Source organism: Larus michahellis, chromosome 12, assembly GCF_964199755.1.
Source record: "Larus michahellis chromosome 12, bLarMic1.1, whole genome shotgun sequence".
In the NCBI taxonomy this organism is placed as follows: Eukaryota; Metazoa; Chordata; class Aves; order Charadriiformes; family Laridae; genus Larus; species Larus michahellis.
The window spans coordinates 17,549,741-17,572,072 of record NC_133907.1 but is presented as its reverse complement, the minus strand read 5'-3'; the positions used below and the strand labels follow the sequence as shown (position 1 = coordinate 17,572,072).

General features: G+C 52.4%; 1 protein-coding gene across 1 annotated transcript in view; it reads right to left on the bottom strand.

The window, feature by feature from the left end:
- LOC141750182 (fer-1-like protein 4) overlaps nt 1-22,332 on the bottom strand; it is a 42,985-nt gene that overhangs the window by 12,319 nt on the left and 8,334 nt on the right. Inside the window, exons 11-34 of the mRNA XM_074604872.1 lie at nt 20,841-20,925; nt 20,414-20,573; nt 19,991-20,174; nt 19,029-19,215; nt 18,456-18,820; nt 17,697-17,805; nt 16,732-16,930; nt 13,840-13,960; nt 13,141-13,241; nt 12,482-12,569; nt 11,060-11,176; nt 9,482-9,634; nt 9,084-9,267; nt 8,424-8,548; nt 7,883-8,017; nt 4,793-4,966; nt 4,433-4,549; nt 3,922-4,083; nt 3,448-3,607; nt 2,959-3,062; nt 2,446-2,577; nt 1,777-1,825; nt 558-664; nt 132-263 (exon numbers count right to left, since the gene is read on the bottom strand). Of these exons, the coding sequence (XP_074460973.1) occupies nt 132-263; nt 558-664; nt 1,777-1,825; nt 2,446-2,577; nt 2,959-3,062; nt 3,448-3,607; nt 3,922-4,083; nt 4,433-4,549; nt 4,793-4,966; nt 7,883-8,017; nt 8,424-8,548; nt 9,084-9,267; nt 9,482-9,634; nt 11,060-11,176; nt 12,482-12,569; nt 13,141-13,241; nt 13,840-13,960; nt 16,732-16,930; nt 17,697-17,805; nt 18,456-18,820; nt 19,029-19,215; nt 19,991-20,174; nt 20,414-20,573; nt 20,841-20,925 (3,450 nt within the window). The remainder of the gene's footprint in view (nt 1-131; nt 264-557; nt 665-1,776; nt 1,826-2,445; nt 2,578-2,958; nt 3,063-3,447; nt 3,608-3,921; nt 4,084-4,432; nt 4,550-4,792; nt 4,967-7,882; nt 8,018-8,423; nt 8,549-9,083; nt 9,268-9,481; nt 9,635-11,059; nt 11,177-12,481; nt 12,570-13,140; nt 13,242-13,839; nt 13,961-16,731; nt 16,931-17,696; nt 17,806-18,455; nt 18,821-19,028; nt 19,216-19,990; nt 20,175-20,413; nt 20,574-20,840; nt 20,926-22,332) is intronic.

The following is a 22,332-nucleotide window of genomic DNA, read 5'->3' as shown; positions in this document are numbered from 1 at the left end:
CTGCACCACGGCCTCACATCACCGCGCACACACACACACGCTCTTCAAGGCTTTACTGGTGTCACCATGCTCTGAAATACAGATTGTCCTAAGGATCTTCTTCCACGAACGTCATTCAAATGGTACAGTACCTTGTACTTCCCCACAAAATGTTCATCCTCATTTCCGTCTTCATCCTCATTTGCTTTGCCACGATGAAGGGGGAAGATACACAGCCAGTCTTCAAAATTATCAAACTCATTTTCCAGCTCAGAGTTGTAGATCTGAAATAAATAGAAAGTAATTTTGGGCCTTTTCCTGCCATCTTAAAGGGGAGGAGACTCAGAAAGACCATCCTTTGCCTGCTTCAACCATTTCACCTGTTCCTACCTTACCCCTGTATTAGTAAGTGCAAGGTGTTATGGTTTTCCCCTATTCCCCCAGGTCCCTCCTCAGATGGACACACACATCCCAGCTTGGCTCCAAGGTCTCGCCGGCTGTTACAAAGCCCAGGAACAACAGGGGCCCAGCACACACTGCAGGTTGGAAGAGGCCAGGTCTGTCACCTGAATAATCACCTGAAGGGTGGCGATGACTTTCCTCTTGGGTCGTGCAATTTCAGCTTCAATTACTGCCTCATCTTCCGCTTCCATGTCAATGGAGGATACATTTAAATTCCCCCCATCTGGAAACGGCAATAGGAAATTAGAAAATGCTCTGATCTCACCCAGAATCTCAAGTCGTGCCCATTAAATGGCCCCAGAAACAGCTTTCACTTTCACCCAGGGCTTTGACTTGCATCAGGGTAACTGGAGCTACCGCTGTCTCTAACAGGTGTCCTTATGGCACCTCGCGTTTCCCAGCCAGACATAGCCGGACAGGCAGAGGGGGACAACAACTGGCAGACTTGCCTGCTGACATGGCCACTGTTTAGGAAGGAAGTGGGAAGAGACCAAATGCAGGAAGGTGACTGAACCAGCCCACCAATGAGAGAGAACCCTCTTCTTTGGATGGATGCTTATTTGATGGACTGCGGGTTTGGGTGGATGTCTAACCGGGGCATCACTAACCCCTTTGAGCAAAGGCAGCTGTGCTTGGAGGGAGCATAGCTAGACCTTTTTCCGGGGCACCAGCAACCCCAGGACAGAGAATGTGCATCCTTGCCTCATTTCCCAGAGACCCCAGATCCCTTGAGCACGGCATGCAGGCATCCTTCAGCCCTCTCCATGAAATAGGACTGACATCATTTCTACACTGACTGTCTCACCTCTCCGGGTCATTGCTGGGTGAGTCACTGCTTCCACCTCTGCAAGCCTGAGCCTACAAGCTGTAACGCTGTTCTCAGATCATCTTTATTATTTCTGTCTTTCTGTTACCTCATAGTGAATCCTGTACCCTAGGTGAGAATCCCACATGCACAGGGTGATGGTGCTCCTGGACAGTTTTGCCTCTCCACCATCCTCTCTCTCCATCCCACCTTTGCTTCCTGCTCTCACCCTGACAATCCCACGATCCTTGCAGGTGATTTTTCTGCAGGTTTTTGCTCACTTGGGAAGGCTCTTGCTTCAACGCAGTTTTCCAAATTTTTCTGCAGCAAGTTTGGTGTTTTCAACTTGAAATAGCCTTTGTTAGCCCTTGCCAATGTTTCCAGTCTCTGCTCTCTTTTGCGTTGTTTTTGATGAATGTTGCAAAGTCGTTACCTGTTCAGACCCCATTTCCCACAAGCCCACCACCATCCGGGATGGTGTAAGTCCTGGTTGTTTCCACAGAAGAGTTGGCTATTCCTAGAGGACTCACCTGCATCATTCAGGTCATCGTTCTCAGCATCTTCCTCATCACTACGTGCCTGAAACACACACAAACAGTTACCCCACATCCCTGACAGCAAAGGCTGCTCCGTCCAAGCACAGGACGCTGTCAAAGCTTTCCTGACAGCAGAGTCAGTAATCCCTAGCCTGAGATAATTTAGGATTAAAATCATCACAGGAGGGTATCCAGTGAGTGCATTAACGACCTTTTCTTCTCCCCAGATCTTCCCAGTGGTGTTTTTGATTGGGATCTAAGAGACACAGGGCAAGAAAGGAAATCTGGCACAGACCTCCCACAGCACATCCTGGGAAGACAGCCAGGACGGAGAGTAAGCAGCATGAAAGCCCCTGCATTGCAGCTAAAATCGTCAATGTCACATTTTCAGGAGTACCTCAACAAAAGCCCGGTCGAATCCTCAAAACCACTTGGGCACCCTAGCCTCAGGCATGTTTCAACATCCATTGCTTGCTGAATTTAGTCCAGCTGGTGGATGCTTGATACCCGGCTACCAGAAGTGCGCTTGACACACAAAAGCCCACATCTTCCTGCAGATCCATACCAGGAGGATTCCTATGACACCCAGTGCTGCTGAAAACCTGTTCCTCAAGCCAGTGCAGCCACTTTCCCCCTCTGCTGGCAGCTGTCACAAACGATTACCTGGTTATACAGCTCCTTCAGGGACTCATAGTATTTGGACCACCAATCCAGTTCTTCCAGCTCTGGTTTTTCCTCTTCATATTCATCCTCCTTCTTTACAAGCTTATTGATTGGAATTTTCCTCAAAGGAGACTTAAAAGAACAGAGAAAAGGGTTCCAAGGGAGGAAACGACCGTCCAGGACAGCCATGCACCCTACTCTAGTGCCCTGGAAGTCTCTGGCAGAGGCGCAGCTTTCAAGCAGAGCACAGGAGGTGTAAAGCTACCTGTAGCCCCAGGTTTGCGCTTCGCTACAAAAGCAGCAGTTTTCAAGGCACCACAGCTCTCCTCCCTGTGCCAGAGCCCAGACACTCAGCAGTGCCGATGAACAGTCAGGGGAGAGGAGTGTTTGGGTCCAGAGCAAAAACTGGCGGGTTGAAACCTAACTCTGGACTTCTAAACTTTCGTTTTCATTTTTAACCTTCAGTTTGGCTTTCCAAACTTCAAAATTTGCTGGGCCCTACAAATCACTCACCTTCACAAGACTCAGGGGTTGAGTGCTGGGACCTGGGTCACCAGATGCCAGGCCAACGTTTACCACAGTCTGAGAGGGAAGACACTGGGATGAGACTTTCCAAGCTGAGATAAGAGAAAGAGCTTCATGTTTCCAATCATTTATTTCTGCCTACTGCTTCCTACTTGTTGTTATTCCACAGGAAAACCCTACCTGTTACCCTTTAAATTGCCCTTTGCCATCCCCAAAGAGGGATGACAGCCCTTACCCAGCGCTCCATCACTTGGCTGCTGCTGCTTCCCAAATACCAGTCTGGAGCCGAGTGCAACAGACTAGGATCACAACCTGCCCCCAACCCTAACCTGCCCCATGCTGTGCTTTTTCTGGGCATCTTACGGGTCTCAGGAGAGGACTTTTGCTGCCTGGCTAGGAGGGAGGAGAAGCGCCAGGGATCTCTGCCACTGGTAGACCCTGCCTGCTGCCTCCGCAGGAACCTCCCAATCATCTCACCTTTGGACACATCTTCTGGTTCCTCCTCCAGCTCTCTGGGTGAGAATTTCATCACATTGGACACAACGTGGGTACCCACCAGCACAGTGTGCCCAAACGCCCGCTTTTCCACCACGAAGATGCTGAGGGGAGGGTGAAGGTAAACCTGCTCTGGGAGTTCCTGCAAAAGAACCACGCACAGAGTTCACAGGAACAGGGGCTATACCCGTGGCAGCCCCACCACGTGGCAGGGAGGTCTGATTGGCAGCTCTGTCCAAAAAACAAAAACCTTGCAGTGACAGGTGATGGATAAGACTGCTCTTGGTGGGCAGTTTCACAAAGGTTTTGATCTGCAGCTAAACCGTGTGGCCACCAGAGAGCAAAACCCCAGGGGCAGCTCCCATCCTGTTACCTTGCCCCGTGCAGACAGGCAGCGCACAGGTGCAAGACTGCCACAGTGACCCTGGCGTGGTGGGACCCCCCCTTCCCACTCACCACATCCATGTATTTGACCAGCTCGGTGAAGTTGGGGTTCTCTTTGTAGGTCACGATCACTTCTGACTCCACCTTCTTGCCAGCACATTCAATGATCACCTGGGGCTGATCCACCTCGAACAAGTTCACCCGCTTCAGGTCTCGCAGGCCCCAGAACAGGATCTGAAGAACAACACAAAGCCACTGGGCTGCTTGAGACACGCCAGGCATGGCACAGCCATGCAGCCTGCAACCCTGCCCGCTGCTACCACCACCCTCACCCTGCAGGACACAGACTTCAAGAGAGGCATGAGGCCACTCTGCCAACCCAGCCATTCAACAGCTCTGGCCGCTAAACCGCTGAGACAGCTTCTCTCTCAAGTACCTCCATTTCTGGCTTCTGCTCAGGCCTCAAAGCACATTTGAGCTCCAAACCCAACTCCCGCCACAAGCCCTGCCCTCTGCACAGACCAGCTGTGTTGTCTGCTTGGTGCAGCCTCGCGGGGAGCCAGCCCAGTAGAAGGCAGTGTACCTCTATGCGAAACTCCTTCAGCACCGGGCATATGCCCTCAGGGATGATGAACCTTCCAGCACGAGGGTCTCCCAGGTAGTCAGGCTCCTTGGGTTCCACATCCTCGGGCACTGATGGCTGAACAGGTGGAGCCAGGGCACACCAAGGAATGAAAGCCATTTCTACTCCATGCCATGCCCCCTCTCCCTCCCCTCTTGACCTGGGCTCACAGGCTCTGTCCCTGCAGCCTCCCTTCAGTTGAAAGGCAGATGTGGTTTTCAACAGGGAACCCTCTGGTGGGCCCCGTGCAACCAGCTCTTCACCCACACATCTCTCCCCAGCGAGCTGTCAACCATACGCAGCTTCCTACAAGCCCATTACCTCCAAATAGCCACTGTAATCCAACTCAATCAGCTCAAAAGTGGCAATAAGCTCTCCCGCTGCTTTGGTGCCTTTGTAGAAATCAAAGAACTGCATGGCAGGTTTGGTGTACGGCTCATCAACCAGCTTCACCTGTGGGACAGCAAAGGCCTGGCCAAGGAACGCAGGGGAGCCCTGTGGGAAAGGGGGGAATGGGTCAAAGCATCCCTGTGTTATCTCACCACCTCAGAGAAAAGACCACCACTAATTCTGGCCAATCTGGGACAGCACAAGACTGCTTGCCATCCTCGGCTTTGATTCCCTTTGCTCCATCCAGAGCTAGGAGCAAATGAGACACACCTGCAGCAAATCCTCTTAACTCCCAGTCCATCTCCATGCAGAACTGGGCAGACGGCCTGGGACTGTGCACCAGAGGACATCAAAGCTAGATCAGGTTGCTCAGAGTCTCCTCCAGCCAGGGTTTAAGTGTCTCCAAGGACGGAGATCCCATAAGCTCCCTGAGCTCCAGGCCCAGCATTTGAACTCCCTCTGGGTGAAAATTACTTCCTTAGAGCAAGTTGGATATTTCTCTTGTTTCGGCTTGTGTTTGTTCCTTGTCATCCTGCCCCTGGGTACCTCCAAGAGAAGTCTGACTCCACCTTCTCCGCCCTCTCCCATCAGGCAGCTGCAGGCAGCAATAAGACACTGCCTTTGCCTCATCTTCTCCAGGCTGAATACACCCAGCTCTCCACCTCTCCTCATTCTGTCCTGTGCTTCAACCCCAACCATCTTGGTGGCCTCCTCTGGACTCACTCTAGTACATCAACGTCTGTCTTGTACTGGGACCCAGGAAAGCTGCTGAGCTACACAGGAGAATCCAGTGCGAGTTACACCGTTCCCCTTACGATAACAAAGAGGCCACAGGAGTGTGACTTCAAAGTACTAATGAAGAGAGAAAAGGGAGGACTGAGGAACAATGGAAGATGACACCTGAAGGACAGAGGGGAAGGAACAGGCCTATGAGCTACGTGTCTCCCCCTGGCTACAAGCCCTCTGCAACGTGAGCATGCCGAGGAAGCGGGGCAGGCACCTGGGAGAGGCACAGTGCTTCTCCAAAAAGGAGAGATCCCGGATCCACTGAGCACTCATCAGGATGTGGCTCAGGGCATCTCTGAGCCATCTGCGCACTGCAGACAGCACGTTTATCCTAGCTCATCACAGAAGCATAGAATCGCCCAGGTTGGAAGGGACCCTTCAGATCATCTAGCCCAACCATCAACCCAACTCTGACAAAAACCATCACTAAACCATATCTCTAAGCACTATGTCTACCTGTCTTTTAAATACCTCCAGGGATGGCGACTCAACCGCTTCCCTGGGCAGCCCATTTCAACACCTTTTCAGTGTAAAATTTTTTCCTAATATCCAGTCTCAGCCTCCCCTGGTACAACTTGAGGCCGTTTCCTCTTGTCCTATCGCCTGTTACTTGGGAGAAGAGACCGACCCCCACCTCTCTACACCCTCCTTTCAGGGAGTTGTAGAGGGTGAGAAGGTCTCCCCTCAGCCTCCTTTTCTCCAGGTTGAACACCCCCAGCTCCCTCAGCCGCTCCTCATAAGACTTTTCCTCCAGACCCCTCACCAGTTTCATTACCCTTCTCTGGACATGCTCCAGGACCTCAATGGTTTTTTTGTAATGAGGGGCCCAAAACTGGACACAGTACTCGAGGTGGGGCCTCACCAGTGCCAAGTACAGGGGGACGATCATGTCCCTAGTCCTGCTGGCCACACTGTTCCTGATACAGGCCAGGATGCTGTTGGCCTTCTTGGCCACCTGGGCACACCGCTGGCTCATATTCAGCCAGCAGTCGACCAGCACCCCCAGATCCTTTTCTGCCAGGCAGCTCTCCAGCCACTCTGCCCCAGGCTTGTAACACGGCATGGGGTTGTGACCCAAGTGCAGGACCCCACACTTGGCCTTGTTGAACCTCATACCATTGGCCTCAGCCCATCGATCCAGCCTGTCCAGATCCCTCTGCAAAGCCTTCCTACCCTCAAGCAGGTCGACACTTCCACCCAATTCGGTGTCGCCTGCAAACTTACTGAGGGTGCACTCAATCCCCTCGTCCAGATCATTCATAAAGATGATCTCTTTATGAATGGCCCTCCAGCCAGTTTTTAACCCAGCGAAGAGTACTCCCATCCAACCCATGGGCAGCCAGTTTCTCCAGGAGGATGCTGTGGGAAACTGTATCAAAGGCCTTACTAAAGTCCAGGTACACAACATCCACAGCCTTTCCCTCAGCCACCAAGCGGGTCGCTTTGTCATAGAAGATCAGGTTTGTCAAGCAGGACCTGTCTCTCATGAACCCATGCTGGCTGGGCCTGATTGCCTGGTTGTCCTTCATGTGCCACATAACGGCACACAGGATGGTCTGTTCCATCACCTTTCCAGGCACCGAGGTCAGACTGACAGGCCTGTAGTTCCCTGGATCATTCTTCCGGCCCTTCTTGTGGATGGGCGTCACATTTGCTAGACGCCAGTCAACTGGGACCTCCCCGGTTTGCCAGGACTGCTGGTAAATGATGGAAAGTGGCTCAGTGAGCGCTCCTGCCAGCTCCCTCAGTACCCTCGGGTGGATCCCATCCAGCCCCATAGACCTGTGGATGTCCAGGTGCTGGAGCAGGTCCCTCACCATCTCCCTTTGTATTACGGGGGCTTCATTCTGCTCCCTGCCGCTATCTACTAGCTCAGGGGCCTGGGCAGTCAGGGGACAACCAACTCTACCATTAAAGACTGCGGCAAAGAAGGCATTAAGTACCTCAGCCTTCTCCTCATCCTTTGTCACTATGTTACCTCCTTCATTTGATAAAGAATGGAGATACTCCCGAGTCCTCCTTTTTTTACTAATATATTTATAGAAACTCTTTTTATTGTTATCGCCTCAGCCACAGCCCCCAGGACTCACCACCACCACCAGCGGACTAGGATCAAGCTGACTCATGGAAACCAGAGATGTGCCTCCTAAGCGCCTGCTTTCAGCACCCGCACAGAGCTCCTCTGCCTTCCCTGTCCTGGAAATGACAGCAGGAGGGCAGCATGGCCATACTTACAAATTTATTGTGGCTGAAAAGGTTGATTATAATGATGGGGGTCTCTGTTTTCAACTCTTCTTTTTTCCCATCAATAACGAGCTGGTCGAACAGAAGTAGCTCGTTCCACATGGGGCTCAGTGTCTCCTCCAGCATCTGCAGAGAGAGACAGGAGGCCTGAGCACACCACAGCCAGTGGAAACAAACCACGTGCGCTTTGTAAAGAGGGGGAGGAAGCATGGGCTGACCCCGTCTCCCACACAGCTGCATTCAGCTGGCACCTGGCAGGAGGTGAGATGGTAAAAGTGTGAAATCAGCACTTGGGGCCAACTAGCACATGCCAATTAAACTTTGAGACCGTGCTCAATGATATATATGTTTTGTCAAATGTTCCCTGAACACAGTCACACCGCTCAGAGCACATAAATACCTCATGCCTGGAGTTACAAAATTTCCAGGAGGACTGCCACAGCACGGGCCTTCAACATGCCAGCGAGGACATGATGATTTTTCTCTCCCTAAGTCCCCAAGATGGCAGAGGCAAGAGTTTACGTAGTCTCACCCTGGTGGTTTGGCAATGAGTTGAAAACACCACTCTTGCAAATGGATTTGAAAGACCATTGTCATCTGCAGGGAGGATCCCTCGAGCCTGATACAGATGGGCTCGGAGCTGGAAGTAGCTGAAATCTGGTAAGAGAAAGAGAAGAGAAGTCCCAGTTCCCCAATCCAGCCCTGTGTGAGGTCAAAAAACGCATGAAGAAGAGGGCCAGCCAGGTAGGAGTGGGCACACCCTGCAAGGAATGTCCTTGCCACCTCCAGCGGCATTCACTGTGGCTCTCATAAGGCCAGCACATCTCAAAAGGTTTGGTCAAGCGCAGCAGGCTCCCCAGACACCTCTGGGAAGGAAATGACATGTGAGATGTGCAGTGATCTGCTGTGAGCATCTGGTGTGGGGGAGCACCACCGGGCCTCAGCAATGGGGCAGACCTCCTGCCCATTGTCAGTTTGGCAACAAGTTCAGTGCCTACGAAGCACCCGTCCTGCGTGCTGCTTCAGCTGTGAGCATGCAAACACGTCCTCATGAGAGCAAACATGTCCCAGTCATGCCTTGGAGATGACAGATCAGGTCCTACTCCTCAGACACTGACCTTGGGGCAGGACCTCTCACCTCTCTGCTCTCCTGCTCACAGTTAAGCCATGGAAAAGTGGCATCTACGCTCACCATCCCTGCTGAGCCGGCTGGGAGGACTGCACGCTGAGAGCTGGGCTATCTCCTGTCCACTCTCAGAGAGGAACTTGAACTCCTCAGGCAGCTCTGCCAAACAGTTCTTCGCATATTTGGTTACCCCAAGCCACATGTAGATTTCCAGTTTGGCAAAGATCTCGCCAGTGTGCAAGCCAGGGACCTGAAAGCACAGGAGGTTTAGCAGGTTTCCCATCCCAGCCATGCCCCTTTCAGACCAGACGATCACCGTCAGTCAGTGACTAACCAAAGATCACAGGAGACAGAGAATCACATTAACAGAGGCAAAAGGCAGTGGTGGAGCAAGAGCTTTGTTTCCTCATGAAGGAGGGAGAAGCAGTGCGAAGCAAGAGCACACTTTTTGATATGAACCCTACCTTCATAAAGACAGTCTGGATCTTCGCACAGTCCTTGCCTTTCTCCTCTTCGACCACCGAATAGAGAACGTTCTGTGCAGGAACTCTTGCATATGCCACACGCCTGTTGTTGCAGAGCATCCAGACGAATACATCGGGGAGGGTGCACTGGGGCTGGAGGGAGGAAAGAGAGGAACATCATAGCAGAGGAATAGCACGTATCTTGTCCTCCACCCACTGACACAGTGAAAGCTTCATCTCCTCACAGGAGGGACTGCTGGCTGCACGCCACTTTGGAGATCCAAGAGTAAATGAAGGGCCTAACATTGGGCACGGGCTTCTGAAAGTCTCATCCCTGCAGTGTGGCTCTGCGGGTTTCTTAGAGGGATCTGTGATCTGCCTTGTTTTTCATTGTGAACACCAGAAGGATGCGCTCAGCCCCATACCATGTTGGTGAGGAGGAGTGCCCGCCAGACTGGAGAAGTGGCATTTTACTCCACACCTTCGACAGGAGCCCGAGTGCTGATCCATGGGAAGGCACCACATTAGCTGGCATCCCAGTTACATCGTGACAAGAGTGCCCAGCATAAAGCTGCAGTTCAGGTTGGGAGCAGGACTTGCAATAAAGCAAATGCACAGGTAGAAGCAATGACTTCTTTTAAACTCTGATGTAAGTTCCCTTCCCCATCTCAGTTTCCCTGCCGTTAGTGTTTGCACTTGTACTTAATGCTTTTCCGTACACAAGTAGCCAAACCAAATTATTACTGATCCAAACAAAGACCACCAGCCTCCAAGCACAGACTAAAAGTGTCAAGTGTACGTGCAGGGCTGACAGCAACATTCCCACCCAATAGCAGAGAGCAAAATGGGAGGAGGTTCCTGTCTGGCCGGGGGACCAGCTGCAGCAGGCCTGTGAAGCTGGATCCTGAGGACAGCTTCTCCTCCTGGTGGCGCGAGGGGTGACATCTTGGTCATGCTAAAGTCTACTCTCACATAGCTAAAGGTGTGAAAACGATACGACTTTGCTTGGTGAAAGACTTCTCCAAACTGCAAACACGTCTGCTAACTCCAGCAAACGCTGCATGCTGGTTTAGACTACAACTACACAAACACATTCAGGAGTTATTTAAAATGAGCCAGCGAAACTCTGAAAACGGAGAGTCTCTGCTACGGATGAGAGATCTTGTTTCAACGCAAGTCTGAATTTGCAGAAGGTGCCCAGGGTGAGCCCCCAGTGGGAGTGTGGACAGCACAGGCGAGGCGGCTTTCCCAGGCACACCACCCACAGCCCCGCTGCGGGCACAGCCTCGGGCCGGCCAGGAAGAGAGGCCTGGGTGGCCTGGAGCTGGCCCGGTTCTGCCTCCAACCCACCGCTGAGCTCCGTCACCAAGAGCCCTGCAAAGCTGCCAAGCCTCATCCCTCCTAAGAGCCATTACATGAAATACAGTAACTTCCAGTAACTAGAGTTTGGGATTTTACACAGCAAGGAAAGACAGCAGAGGAAAAGCCCCAACTCAGGCTAGTGAGAGCCCCGGCAGCCAGCCCAGTGCCCTTTCCTTGCCTGTGTTTGGAAATGGGGCGCCCCAGGAGCAGCTGTACCTCTTTAGCCATGAAGCGCAGCTTTGCCAGGATCCTCCTTGTCTCCTTAACTTTCTCCTTGACATTGGTTCGAGTCAGCCGCCGCCTCACGCGGAGCCCCTGCTTTGCATACAGGATCTGAACAGAGAAGACGGCTGTCACATGCCCAGCCGTGGCTGAGGCATGCCCGGCTGGCACCCCTCACAAGGGCTCTGCAGGGAAGCACCCGTGTGCTGATCGCGTCCATCCTGCCCCATTGCACCCCATCCTCCACCACAGCTCACTCTCCAGCTGCTGAGAGCAAACGTCCATGAACCTGTCACGAGCCATTGAAAGAAGGGTGCCAAGACCTGGAGACTCCAGTAACTCATCAGCTCTGCCCATACCAGCCAGTAACAGAGGTCCATTCGCTTTTGCATCATGCGGGGCAGAAAGAGGTACAAGGAGTAGACATTTCAGAAGCCAGTGGTCGAAGGCTCCAGATAGTGCCTGGGAGAGGCTTTGCACAAGGCGATACTTGGGGCCACAGAAGTATGGGAACAGAAAAATGTAGGAAACTGGAAGATGGGGCTGGGCTTTCATGCCCAGTAATTGACAGCGTACACATCTGAGGAGAGACTTTGTGACGAACTAAAACTAATAATGAAAACCAGAAGGAATTCAGTGTGCAAACCCGGTATGGACTGACAAGGCCAGAAAACTCATCTCTTGGGCTGGTTCTGTCTTTCAGAGAGACTCAGACTTAGCAGGCTACCTTCACCATAGCTCAGGTGACACCGTGCGGGGAGGCAGAGGGAAGGGAGCTGGGACCCGGGACCCAGACGTGCCTAATTTTTATTTCCTACTGCTGTCAATGCATTTTGGTCAGCATTTCAAAGCTTTGGAGTCTGATGAGGACTATGACTATAGCTGTGCTCTGCTGTGCTGTGATGGGAGGTATGTAACTGTGCTCTCATTCGGCTAGCTGGACTTGTCTGCAGGATTATGAGTGCCTGGATGTTGCTCTCTCCAGAGACAGGCAGGTGGATGGCTGTTGTAGATCTGCTGGATGGGTACCCAGCCCATGGGCTGAGTTTCCAGGGGCAGTGGGTCTCAGTGAGCTCCCCCAAAACTGCCTGCGGGAATAGCCTGCACCATAAGGCCTGCAGCAACACGCATGTGCTCAGCCACACGTGCCCCACAGGAAAGGAAGGATGGCATCAGGGCGCAACGCCTGCATAAATTTGGAGGCAGCCATGGCCAGTCCCTGCCTCTGTTCCCTGTGCTGGAAGCTGTATTGCTCTGAGCAGAAGCGGGACATGCTGCAGTAAAAGCCTATGACTGATACCATGTCTTAACCCCAAATTTCCTTCTTCGCATCAGTTCTAGCCGGTCCTCCAGAAGCATCCCCCAGAGCAGGTATTGCGTGGGCTCCCACCCCCACCACTAAGTCCCACAGCTTACGATGTTGCGCATCAGGTATTTCATCCGACATCTGTCAAGGTTGTTTGGATGGGCCATTGTTTTTCTCTCTGCGCCGAGTGAATATTGCCTGCAATGAGAAAAGCAGCACAGGCTCCACAGTCCTTGTGCCCAGCAGGCAGAGCACAGCTCACACAGCAGGGGCACAAGCTCCCACTCTCTGGTACTAACCCAAATGCACCAGAATCCCCCCTCTCTGCAATGCCCTCTCTTCTGCAAGCTTTTTGATTTGGAAGGTACACTGGGGATTGCTCAGCACCTGAGGATCCCTCTCTACTGTTGCCATGACAAGGCTGGGGACTGAAATGTGTATGGGACCCCGTCGGCCCGTCACAGTGATTGAAACACTAGTCTCTTGTCTGCATGACTGAAGAGAGTGAAGGAAATGTCCTGACACTTAGGAAACACCCAAGAGTCCAGGAAAATCAAGGCTGCAGCCTACGATGCCTGTGTTTCCCAGGACTGGGGCGTCCTCTCCAAGCATGAAGAGCTACAGGGTCCTTTCCCCAGGTCATCCTAGTTTCCTTCCGCTCATCTGTCTCAAGAGGACGAGAGAGCAGGCTGTGCACAGCCCAGGCAGAACGCGCTATGGCCTCCTAACTTGAAAACATGAAACCTTAGGAAATGAGGGACATGCTAACCTGCATCCAGCTACAAATTCCTCCAGCACCTCTCTGAGCCGTTCTTCTGCTTTAGCCTTTGGCCTTCTCACAAGCTTCTCCACATCGTCCAGCCCCTGCTCCTGTGGGGAAAGCACAACATTCAGGCAGCTTGCACCTGGCTGCGGAGTCAGAGTGAAACACTGCAAGGATGCTTTTGCCACAAACGGCTTGTGTCCTGCAGAGCTAGGGATCGTGAGAGTGCTGCGGGTCAGTGCTGTGCTGCCAGGGGCTCTCTGGAGCCTGGGAGTAACCTTAACACCGGTTGTTACAAAACCTTTTGTCTCAGTCTTTGAGCAGCAACTGAAAACCACTGGCAAGCTCCCTTTCCCGAAAGGGAAGGATGAGGTACGGGGAAGAGACTGCACCGCCCTGATGGCAGCCCAAGGCTGAAAGTCTGCTTGCAGCAGCGTCTCCCCAGAGCAAACAGGACTCGTAGCAGAGGAGCTTTTTGTCACCAACGTGGTGTCAGTCACACCTCCAGGAGACACCCCCAGGCTGTGTCACAGGATGGGCAGTGGCTCTGCGCTCACTGCCCTACCCCACACATCTAAAAGGCCTGTGAGGGACGCCGACTCGCACGGGAGGTGAGGATGTTTAAGGCAAACATCTCACAGAGCAACTGCACGTGCTACAAGGAAAGCACACCGGGAAGGACCACGCACACCCTGAACACACTACCAGGCGCTCTGCCAGCTTGACGATCCAGTTGGAAATGCAGAGTCTCCACGTGTGATCCTCCCAGTAGCTCCACACGTACACGCAGGGTTTCTCATGCATCATGGGCAGGCAGCTGTATGACCTATGGGCAGCAGGCACAGGAGGTTACAGCTGCTGTTTGCAGAAGGCACGAGCGTGTGCCGCACCACAGCAAGCAGCATCTGGGCTCTGGGCTCCTCACAGAGAACCACAACATGGACATGGATTTAAGCTGCTGGATCTGCCCTTTGCCATCCCAAACCAGCGCACAGGGTTTCTAACAGAGAGCAGCACGTGCCCAGATGAATCTGTGCTTACAAATATCTGAAGGGCGGGTGTTAAGAGGACGGGGCCAGGCTCTTCTCAGTGGTGCCCAGTGACAGGACCAGAGGTAACAGGCACAAACTTGACCATAGGAAGTTCCATCCCAACATGAGGAGGAACTTCTTGACTTTGAGGGTGGCAGAGCCCTGGCACAGGCTGCCCAGAGAGGTGGGGGAGTCTCCGTCTCTGGAGACATTCCAAACCCGCCTGGACGCGTCCCTGTGCCACCTGCTCTGGGTGACCCTGCTCTGGCAGGGGGTTGGACTAGATGATCTCCTGTCCCCAGCTGCAGTGTAGAGCACATTTTTAATGTCCTGTCGTGTTTGGACTGGTCCAAGGGCTACTGCTTGCACAATCTCGTGTTTAATTTACTCAAAGGCCTGTCGTTGCTCAGGACCCCACATAAACTCATTTTTCTTTCGAGTCGCTTCACACAGAGGTTTCACAACCTGACTATAACCTGGTATATGCATTCTCCAGAAACCTACAACACCTAAAAAGACTTGTATTTTCTTTTTGTTAGTAGGTGAGGACATAGCTGATATTTTGTTAATCACATACATTGGGATCTGGCGACAACCATCTTTGAGCAAATTAAACAAGAGATTGTGTGTGCAGTAGATCTTGGACCAGTCCGAACAGGACGGTACATTAAAAATGTGCTCTACACCGCAGGCAGGGACAATGGCCCTACCTGGAGCTTATGGCAGAAAGCACCAGGGGAGACTCAAGGTCAACCCCTAGGATTCTGGAGTTGAGGATACAAAGGTTCTGAGGCCAACTATAGCCCAACTGAGAAAGAAATCCTGGCAGCATATGGAGGAGTTAGAGCTGTTTCAGAAGTAATTGTTACTGAAGCACAGCTCCTCCTGGCACCCCGATTACCAGTCCTGGGCTGGATGTTCCAGGGTGAAGTTCCTTCTACTCATCATGCCACCGATGCTACCTGGAACAAGTGGGTTGCCTTAATCACACAGTGAGCTCAAATAGGAAACCCAGATTGTCCAGGAATTGTAGAAGCGATCACAAACTGGCTCAAAGACAAAGACTTTGGAACGCCACCAGAGAATGTGGTGACTCGTGGTGAGGAAGCCCCACCATATAATGAACTCTCAAGATAATGAGAAACAGTATGCTCTGTTCACTGATGGATCTTGTCATATTGTAGGAAAGCACTGAAGGTGGAAAGCTGCTGTACGGAGTCCTACACAAGTTGCAGAAGCGACTGAAGGAGAAGGTGAATTGAGTCAATTTGCAGAGGTAAAAGCCATCCCCTAGCTCTTTGACATAAGCATTAAAGGACAACATAAACCTTTCCCAGGTGAAACCAAAAGGGTAATTACTAATAAAATCCATCATCTGATGCCCAAAATATGCAGGTATAGCCATTATCCAAGTAACTATATTATACATCTGAATGCCAAACATACAAAAATAGCACATTTAAACCACAATGTACAAATACAAAGAGCAAGTAAACCATTCAACATATTCAGCAAGTTCAGCAGCATTATATCCATTTACTTCAAACAATGCTCTCCAAAGGCACGATATAACATTTCGCTTAGGAATGACATTCCCTGAGCAAACTGGAAGCTCACGCCCCATGTTGGGCGACAATAAATCTGCCGCAGTTTTGGCCAGGTTGGCCAGTGGCAAGACGACAGATGCTCTCCCCCACCTCTTGCTCCAAGGAGAAGAGGAGAAATAAAGTTATGAGTTTAGAAAAAAACTAAACTACTTCAATGAAATATAAACAATTTTTTAAAAAGGAAATAATGAAATATATACAATATATACAAATATACGCAAAAGTGTATCAAGCTCCCAGGGAGATATCACTGGCAGGCACTGGGGAAGTTCCAGACTGGACTGGACTCAGTGACAAATGGGAACTGGAACACACTGACTGGGATCAAAAGGTAGATGAGCTGATGGGGTCCTCCTCACACATCAGTCATTTAAGAAGGAGAGCCATCAAAGAAGCAGTCCATTGGAGAAGAGGACCACCTCTCGTTGGAGAAGAGCCCACCAATCTTGGGTGCTGCCAAGATCTCTTGCTGCTATGGGACTGAATAGTAGCAGGCACAGGGCTCACAACACAAACACCAAGATGTTGCCAGGCCTGTGGCACAAACCAGGCAGCGTTGCCAGGGCAAACATATCACCAGAAGTGCTTGTCTATCTGTCTTGCCTGCCCAACATAGGACAGCATCTGCCAGAATACTCCTTCCCTTCCTCCTCGCTGGAATCAAGCCCTTAGGATGCTGCTTGTTAACCAGAAAAGGGACTGCTGTTACTGACGGGTCACAGTTTCACTGGGACCACATCCTTGGCCACCTGCACACATCAAGCAGACACTGTAAGGCCTGTAGAGCTAATGGGCAATGCCAGCCAGCTAGGCCACGGCAAGCTGCAGGCTTGCAAAGAGGAGAAACGCCTGCACAGCGCTCAGATTGCTGAGCAGACCTCTAGAACACCTGGAATAACCAACGCAGGAAGCTGGGGCAGGACCAGGGCAGGTGGGAAAGAAGGACAAAGAAGACTCACCTGTCATACTCCATGGGCTCTGGTTTCTGGCTCTTCGTCACTGACTTGTTCGGTGCTGCTGAAGCTGGGGCTGGGACTTCAATGTCCAGCTCACCATCTGAACCAGGGTCCAGCAAAGGCTGCTTTTCTTCTTTCGCTTCTCCCTTTTCCACTTTTCTCCATACTTTGGTCCCAACCTCTTCAACTTTGCCATAGTTTCCTTGAAGTTATGCATTAAACAGTAAACAGATAAGTAGGATGACTGTTAAACAAGTTTGCTAGCTTGCAAAATGAGAGTGCCATCATCCTGCCAAGAGAAGCACATGGGCACGCACTGCTTTTGAAACTAGGAGTTCAGTAGCATCCAACCACCAGAGCATTCCACGGACAACCAGGAGGTCTGAGAGGGAGCTGGGCAATTGCAGGGAAGTCCTTGTGTATGCGTTCAAGTTCCGCCAGTTCCAAGTGCCTGTTAACCATCATCTACAGCCCTACACTGGGGTCAGCAGCAGTCACCCAGGAAGACTTCTCAGCATCAAGCATCTCAACTCAACTCATCAGGTGGGGGTTTGGACCTGCTCTCCTATCATTGTTTCCCCATCACCCTCTGTCACAGCCTCTCAGCTCTACAAGGCCAACCCCAGTATCCCACCTTCCCCTGCTGGGCTTCCCTTTCTTGCTCCCAAACCCTTCCACCTCTCGTCACCCCCACTTCCCAGGACAGCTTCAGCCGCTCTCCCCAGACAAGCAGTTCAGACAAATACTGCAAATCTCCAATCCTATAGGAAAGCATCCAGACTTTTAAGGTAATTAAAGCTCTGTGTGCACTCCCTGGCTTCATCCCCCATCCTCCCTGTGTTCCTGTTTTGGAAGCACGAGCCGTACAAGGGCTGGCACCTTAGGACCTCAGTGCTGATTTGGGCTGTCAGAGGGAGATTCACACTGGTCCCATAGGTTCTGGACACGGGGCCCTGGGGAATACCCACCTATAGAGACTTCAAAGCTGACAGACTTGGAGCTGAGAGAGGAGTCCATCATAGTGGCTTCAAAGAAGGCAGCAAAAAGGAGGAATTCCTCCTTCCTCCCCAGTGCGTTCTGAGCAAGGAGACAGTAATCAGCCCAAGAGCCTCGTGTGCCAAAACACTGCCTCAGCAGAAATTCAGAAAGCAGCAGGACATGGCCAGTGCCTGCCAGCCCTCCCAAGGGACATCAGTGGGATGCTGCCGAGGTCACCACCCCTGGTCTGCCAGATGCGGGACAAGTTTTCTTGGAAATCCTGGGGTGCTGGTGCAGAGCCATGGCTTTGGCTGACGCTTGTGTGAAGCCACCGAGCAGGTTTGTAGGCTAAGGGATGGCTACAGTACCAACACAGCTGCATCTTGCCTGCCTTTTCCAGGCCAAGTAGAGACCCAGAGCCAGCTAACACCTCCTTAGCTCCAGGGGGAAAAAAAGTACATGCTCAAAGGCAGCTGTGCCCTGGGAATAACACCCATGTGAGAGTCCTCCCTGCTCCAGGACATCAGCGCATGTGGGGATGCTCCAGCCTTACCATGGGAGCGTTTTGGGGCTGTGGGTGTGGCCCTCAGCCCTTGCAGAGGCTCAGCGAGCTCTGGATGGCCCAGCAATGGGCAGGCTGAATTTGCTCCAGCACTGTTACAGCAAGCGATCCCACTGCCGCTTCCCCATGAGGCCTGTGCACGCCAGAGGCCAGCATGGGTCAGCCACACCAGCTTGGCAGGACTCACCTCGGGGAGCGGATGGAGCTCTTCCACTTCCACAGTGACCTCCTCAGGCTGCTCGGCCTCCTGAGAGTCCCCAGCCTCCTCTTCTCCCTTCAGCTGCCTCAGTTCTTTGGCTTTCTCCTTGGATTTCTTACTTTTCTTCTTCAGCTTCAGTTTGCTTAGGGCACTTTTCGTCTTGTCCCCAAGCTTCCTCTCTGCCATGCTGGGGCTGCTGAAGATCTCCACCGTGACGGCCATGAGGATGCGCCCACGGTAGAAGATCCCCTCACCCATGCCATCGTTGAGGTCTTTGTGGATGTCCCACAGAGCTGAGTTCTGGGGGGAGCCATACAGGTTCACCCAGGCTGGGCCGAACGTGGGGTTAAAGCCTGCAGCAACAGGGAGAGGGTCTAATTACACCACAGGGAGATGCAGAGAGACTTTCCCCCAAGAAGACAGCCCAAGGCACAGGGATGTGAGCATGCTTCGGCCACTCCTGCTTCCCACCTCCAGGAGACCACCATGGCCAAGCAGAAGGTGCATGGCATAGGGCTGCCCAGGACGCCATGCCCCGGGGCCAGCCATGCCAGGCCTCACCATTCCTGCCAGGGTCCGAGATCTGCTGCAGGTCAATGTAGTGTGTAGCCACGGCCACGTCACCAACATTGGCATCATCCAGCACCTGGACTTTTATCTTCCTGGCCAGAGGCGGGAACATCTCTATGAAGCTGATCTGCTCGTTCCACTCAGGCTCAGTGGTGCTGGTCTCCACCGATGTTTCCCCCTGGGAAGGAGAAGGTGTGAAAGCCACACAGTCCCAGACAGTGGCCAGAGCAAGGCATGCCTCAGAGCCTCTCTGGGAACAGCATGTCCTCCTGTCCCGCCTGCCGACAGTGCTGTGCAAGCTCTGGAGGTGGCACTATCCCTGCTCCTGGCCCCGTCCCAGCAGTTGCTTTCTGCGCTTCATCAAGGGGGGCCATCCCAAGGCTCCGGTCGTGCCCTACACAGCCAAGGGAAACACGAGAAGCAAGTGGGCAGCACCACCAGACCCAGAGGTGTCATAGGGTCCCCTGGGAGCACCCCCAGGCCCACAAGGCTGCACAGGGACTGATTCTCATCTTAATGGACGTCACAGGACCAGAAACCCCGGCCTTAGCTGCAAGAAAACAGCCAATAGCCCGGTAAACTCTCCTGAGGGTGTCAACCTGAGTCTAGCTTGCCACAGAGGACTTCCGCTCCGGGATTTATTTGGCCCCCTCTCTATATTTAGGAATATCAACTAGCTACTGGCCTGCGCAGCCAGTAGCTCAGCCAGTGGCTGTGCTCAGGGCTGGGGCTGTCCCCCATGCAGCTCTCTGCAGAAACAGAAGTCCCACAAAAGCCTTCTCATCCAGACACCGCACATCCATGGCCACACGGCTCTGGCCATTGCCAAAGACAGCAAGATTTGGCTCTCCTAGCCTGTCTTCAGTGGGATTCCTGTGTTTCATGGAGGCGCCTGTTCGCGCACAGGCAAGGGAGGATCAGCTTGGCCCCACCAGACCCCCTGGCAGACTCACCTGCTGCCCACAGAACGAGACCTGCACGTATGGGTCAATAAATACTTTTTTCTCCCCCACGATCTTGGAGAAACCACCCATGATGCCTGCGCTCATGCTGGGCAGGCCCTCGGCATGATACAGCTTGATGCAGACCCTGGCCCAGGGTCTCTCTGCAGGGACTCTCTTAGGCAGCAACAGGTTCCTGAAAGACAAATTCATGTTCTGGCTCTCTCCTGGAGAAATACGATGCCGGGAAATACTTCTCCAGAAATACGATGTTGGAAGTGCCCTGACTGGCAGGAGGTTTGGATCCTGCCCTACCACAGGTCTCTTTCCCCAGGTCTTACCCCATCAAAAGAGGGAAAAATGGGGCTAAAAAAGGTAGTGTGAAGAGGACATGACCTTTTTACCCAGGGCCATGGAAGACTGCACTGCACCTACCTTTCAATGTCCTCATCCCGGCTGCTGGAGGAGGTGGGAAGGGAGCCCACAACATCCCCATGTGCGGTGACAGAGATGCTACACTTCACAAAACCTTTCACGCCTGCCCGGGTGTCCGTGGGGTCACTGATGACAGCCCACTTCTGGAAAAACCTGTGATCTGAGAGGAAAGGAACGGAGTTCCCTGTGGAGAGCCCAGGTTACCATTTCACATCCCAACTACATCTGCAGAAAGACTGCCCTGACACTGCCTCTGAAGGTGATACCAACCCTCAGACAACTGCGCGGAGAAGCAAGAGCTGGTCCTCATGTGAACTAAGTGCTTGGAAGACAGGGCCCTCACCAAACTCAGCAGAGCACAAATGAAACATCAGTTTCAGGCAAAGCCCAGGGTCAGGGAGCAGGTAAGCAGTGCAGTTGGTCATACCTGGCTGGCTGTACACCGTCACAACATCCATCTTGAACGTTCCTATGCACGTTCCCAGGAATGGTATCTTCTTTGAGTGAAAAACCTGCAGACGGCATGAATCCCCCTGAGCACCAAGAGATGTGGGCAGCCAAGTGACACATCCAGACATCTCTAAGGAGGACACAACTGCTAAGAGATGCCCATTCCAACACACAGCTCAGGCAGCGGTTGCAAGCTCCTCATGTACATTGACCCACATGAGCTAGCCCTGGGACAAACCCATTCCTGCCCAACTATTCCCACAAAGCCCATGAGCCCATAGCCCTCAGTTAAACCTGAGCCAAGAGAAATTCACGTGCAACCAATTCAGCTGCTTCTGCCAGCCCCAGATAAGCCGAATCCCTACAATGGACCAAGGGCAGACCTGTTTTCCCCCAGGGAGTCCTATGTCCATATCCTGGTGGGTCAGGGCAGAGCCATGACCCCACCAGGCCAGTGTCTCTCCCAAACCCAGGCCTTGCTTGGTGCTTGCTGAACCCACACCAGCAGAAGAGACAGGCAGCATTTCACAGGGAAGGTGCTGGAGATAACATGGCAAAGGAGGTGTTGGCTGGGTTCAGCTATCTTCAGAAAAGCACTGCGTTTTGGGGAAGCCTTTGCACTTTGGAGAAGCCCCTGCACTTTGGGCCAGGGGATTTCTGGAGACTACTCTTTGCCTGCCTGTTTTTTTTCTACAAGCACAAATCACCGTTGAGCTCCCCTCACACCACCCGTTTGCCTCCACGACCTGCAGGATGAGGCTCCAGGGTAAGGGGCAGCAGGGAAACCCTCCCCAAAAAAGCAGGGCTGCAAGGTGTCCCGGTTTGAGGTAAAACAGAACCCATTTTCCGTTCAGTAATTTTACTTCTTAGCTAGGCGTCTTCCATAACTCTCTAAAATTAACAGCGTGTGGTGTCGAAAACAGCTCATTCTCAGAGTGATGAGACAAGGCAGTTTGTGCCAAGGAATGGTAGGCAGAGAGGCTCTTGCTTATACTTATTGCTATAACAACCACGGTCAGCTAATTTCGTTATTTGCCCCGTTGGAGGGTCGGAAGCGGAAAAGCGTAGAGGGGTCCCACCTGCAGGGAGGAGTGGACAGGAGAGGTGACCCAAACCTGACCAACAGGGTATTCCATCCCGTCTGCCCCGGGCTCAGTACAAAAGCTGAGGGATCAAAGAGTCAACTCTCTTTCTTCAGTGGCCGACGTCTGAGGAGGACCCTGCCTGTTCATCTGCCTTTGATCCGCGTGTTCCTGACTCCAGCTCTGGAACCCAGTTCCCACCCGTCGCTCAGTCCAGCCTGGGACTTCCCCAGTGCCTGCCGGTGACATCATCCTGGGAGCTTGATATGGTTTTGTATATACTGTATTTATTTCATTATTTTCCTTTTTATTTTATTATTAATATTTCATTAAAGTAGTTTAGTTTCTTCTAAACTTGTAGATTTCTTTATCTCTCCTCCTCCTCTC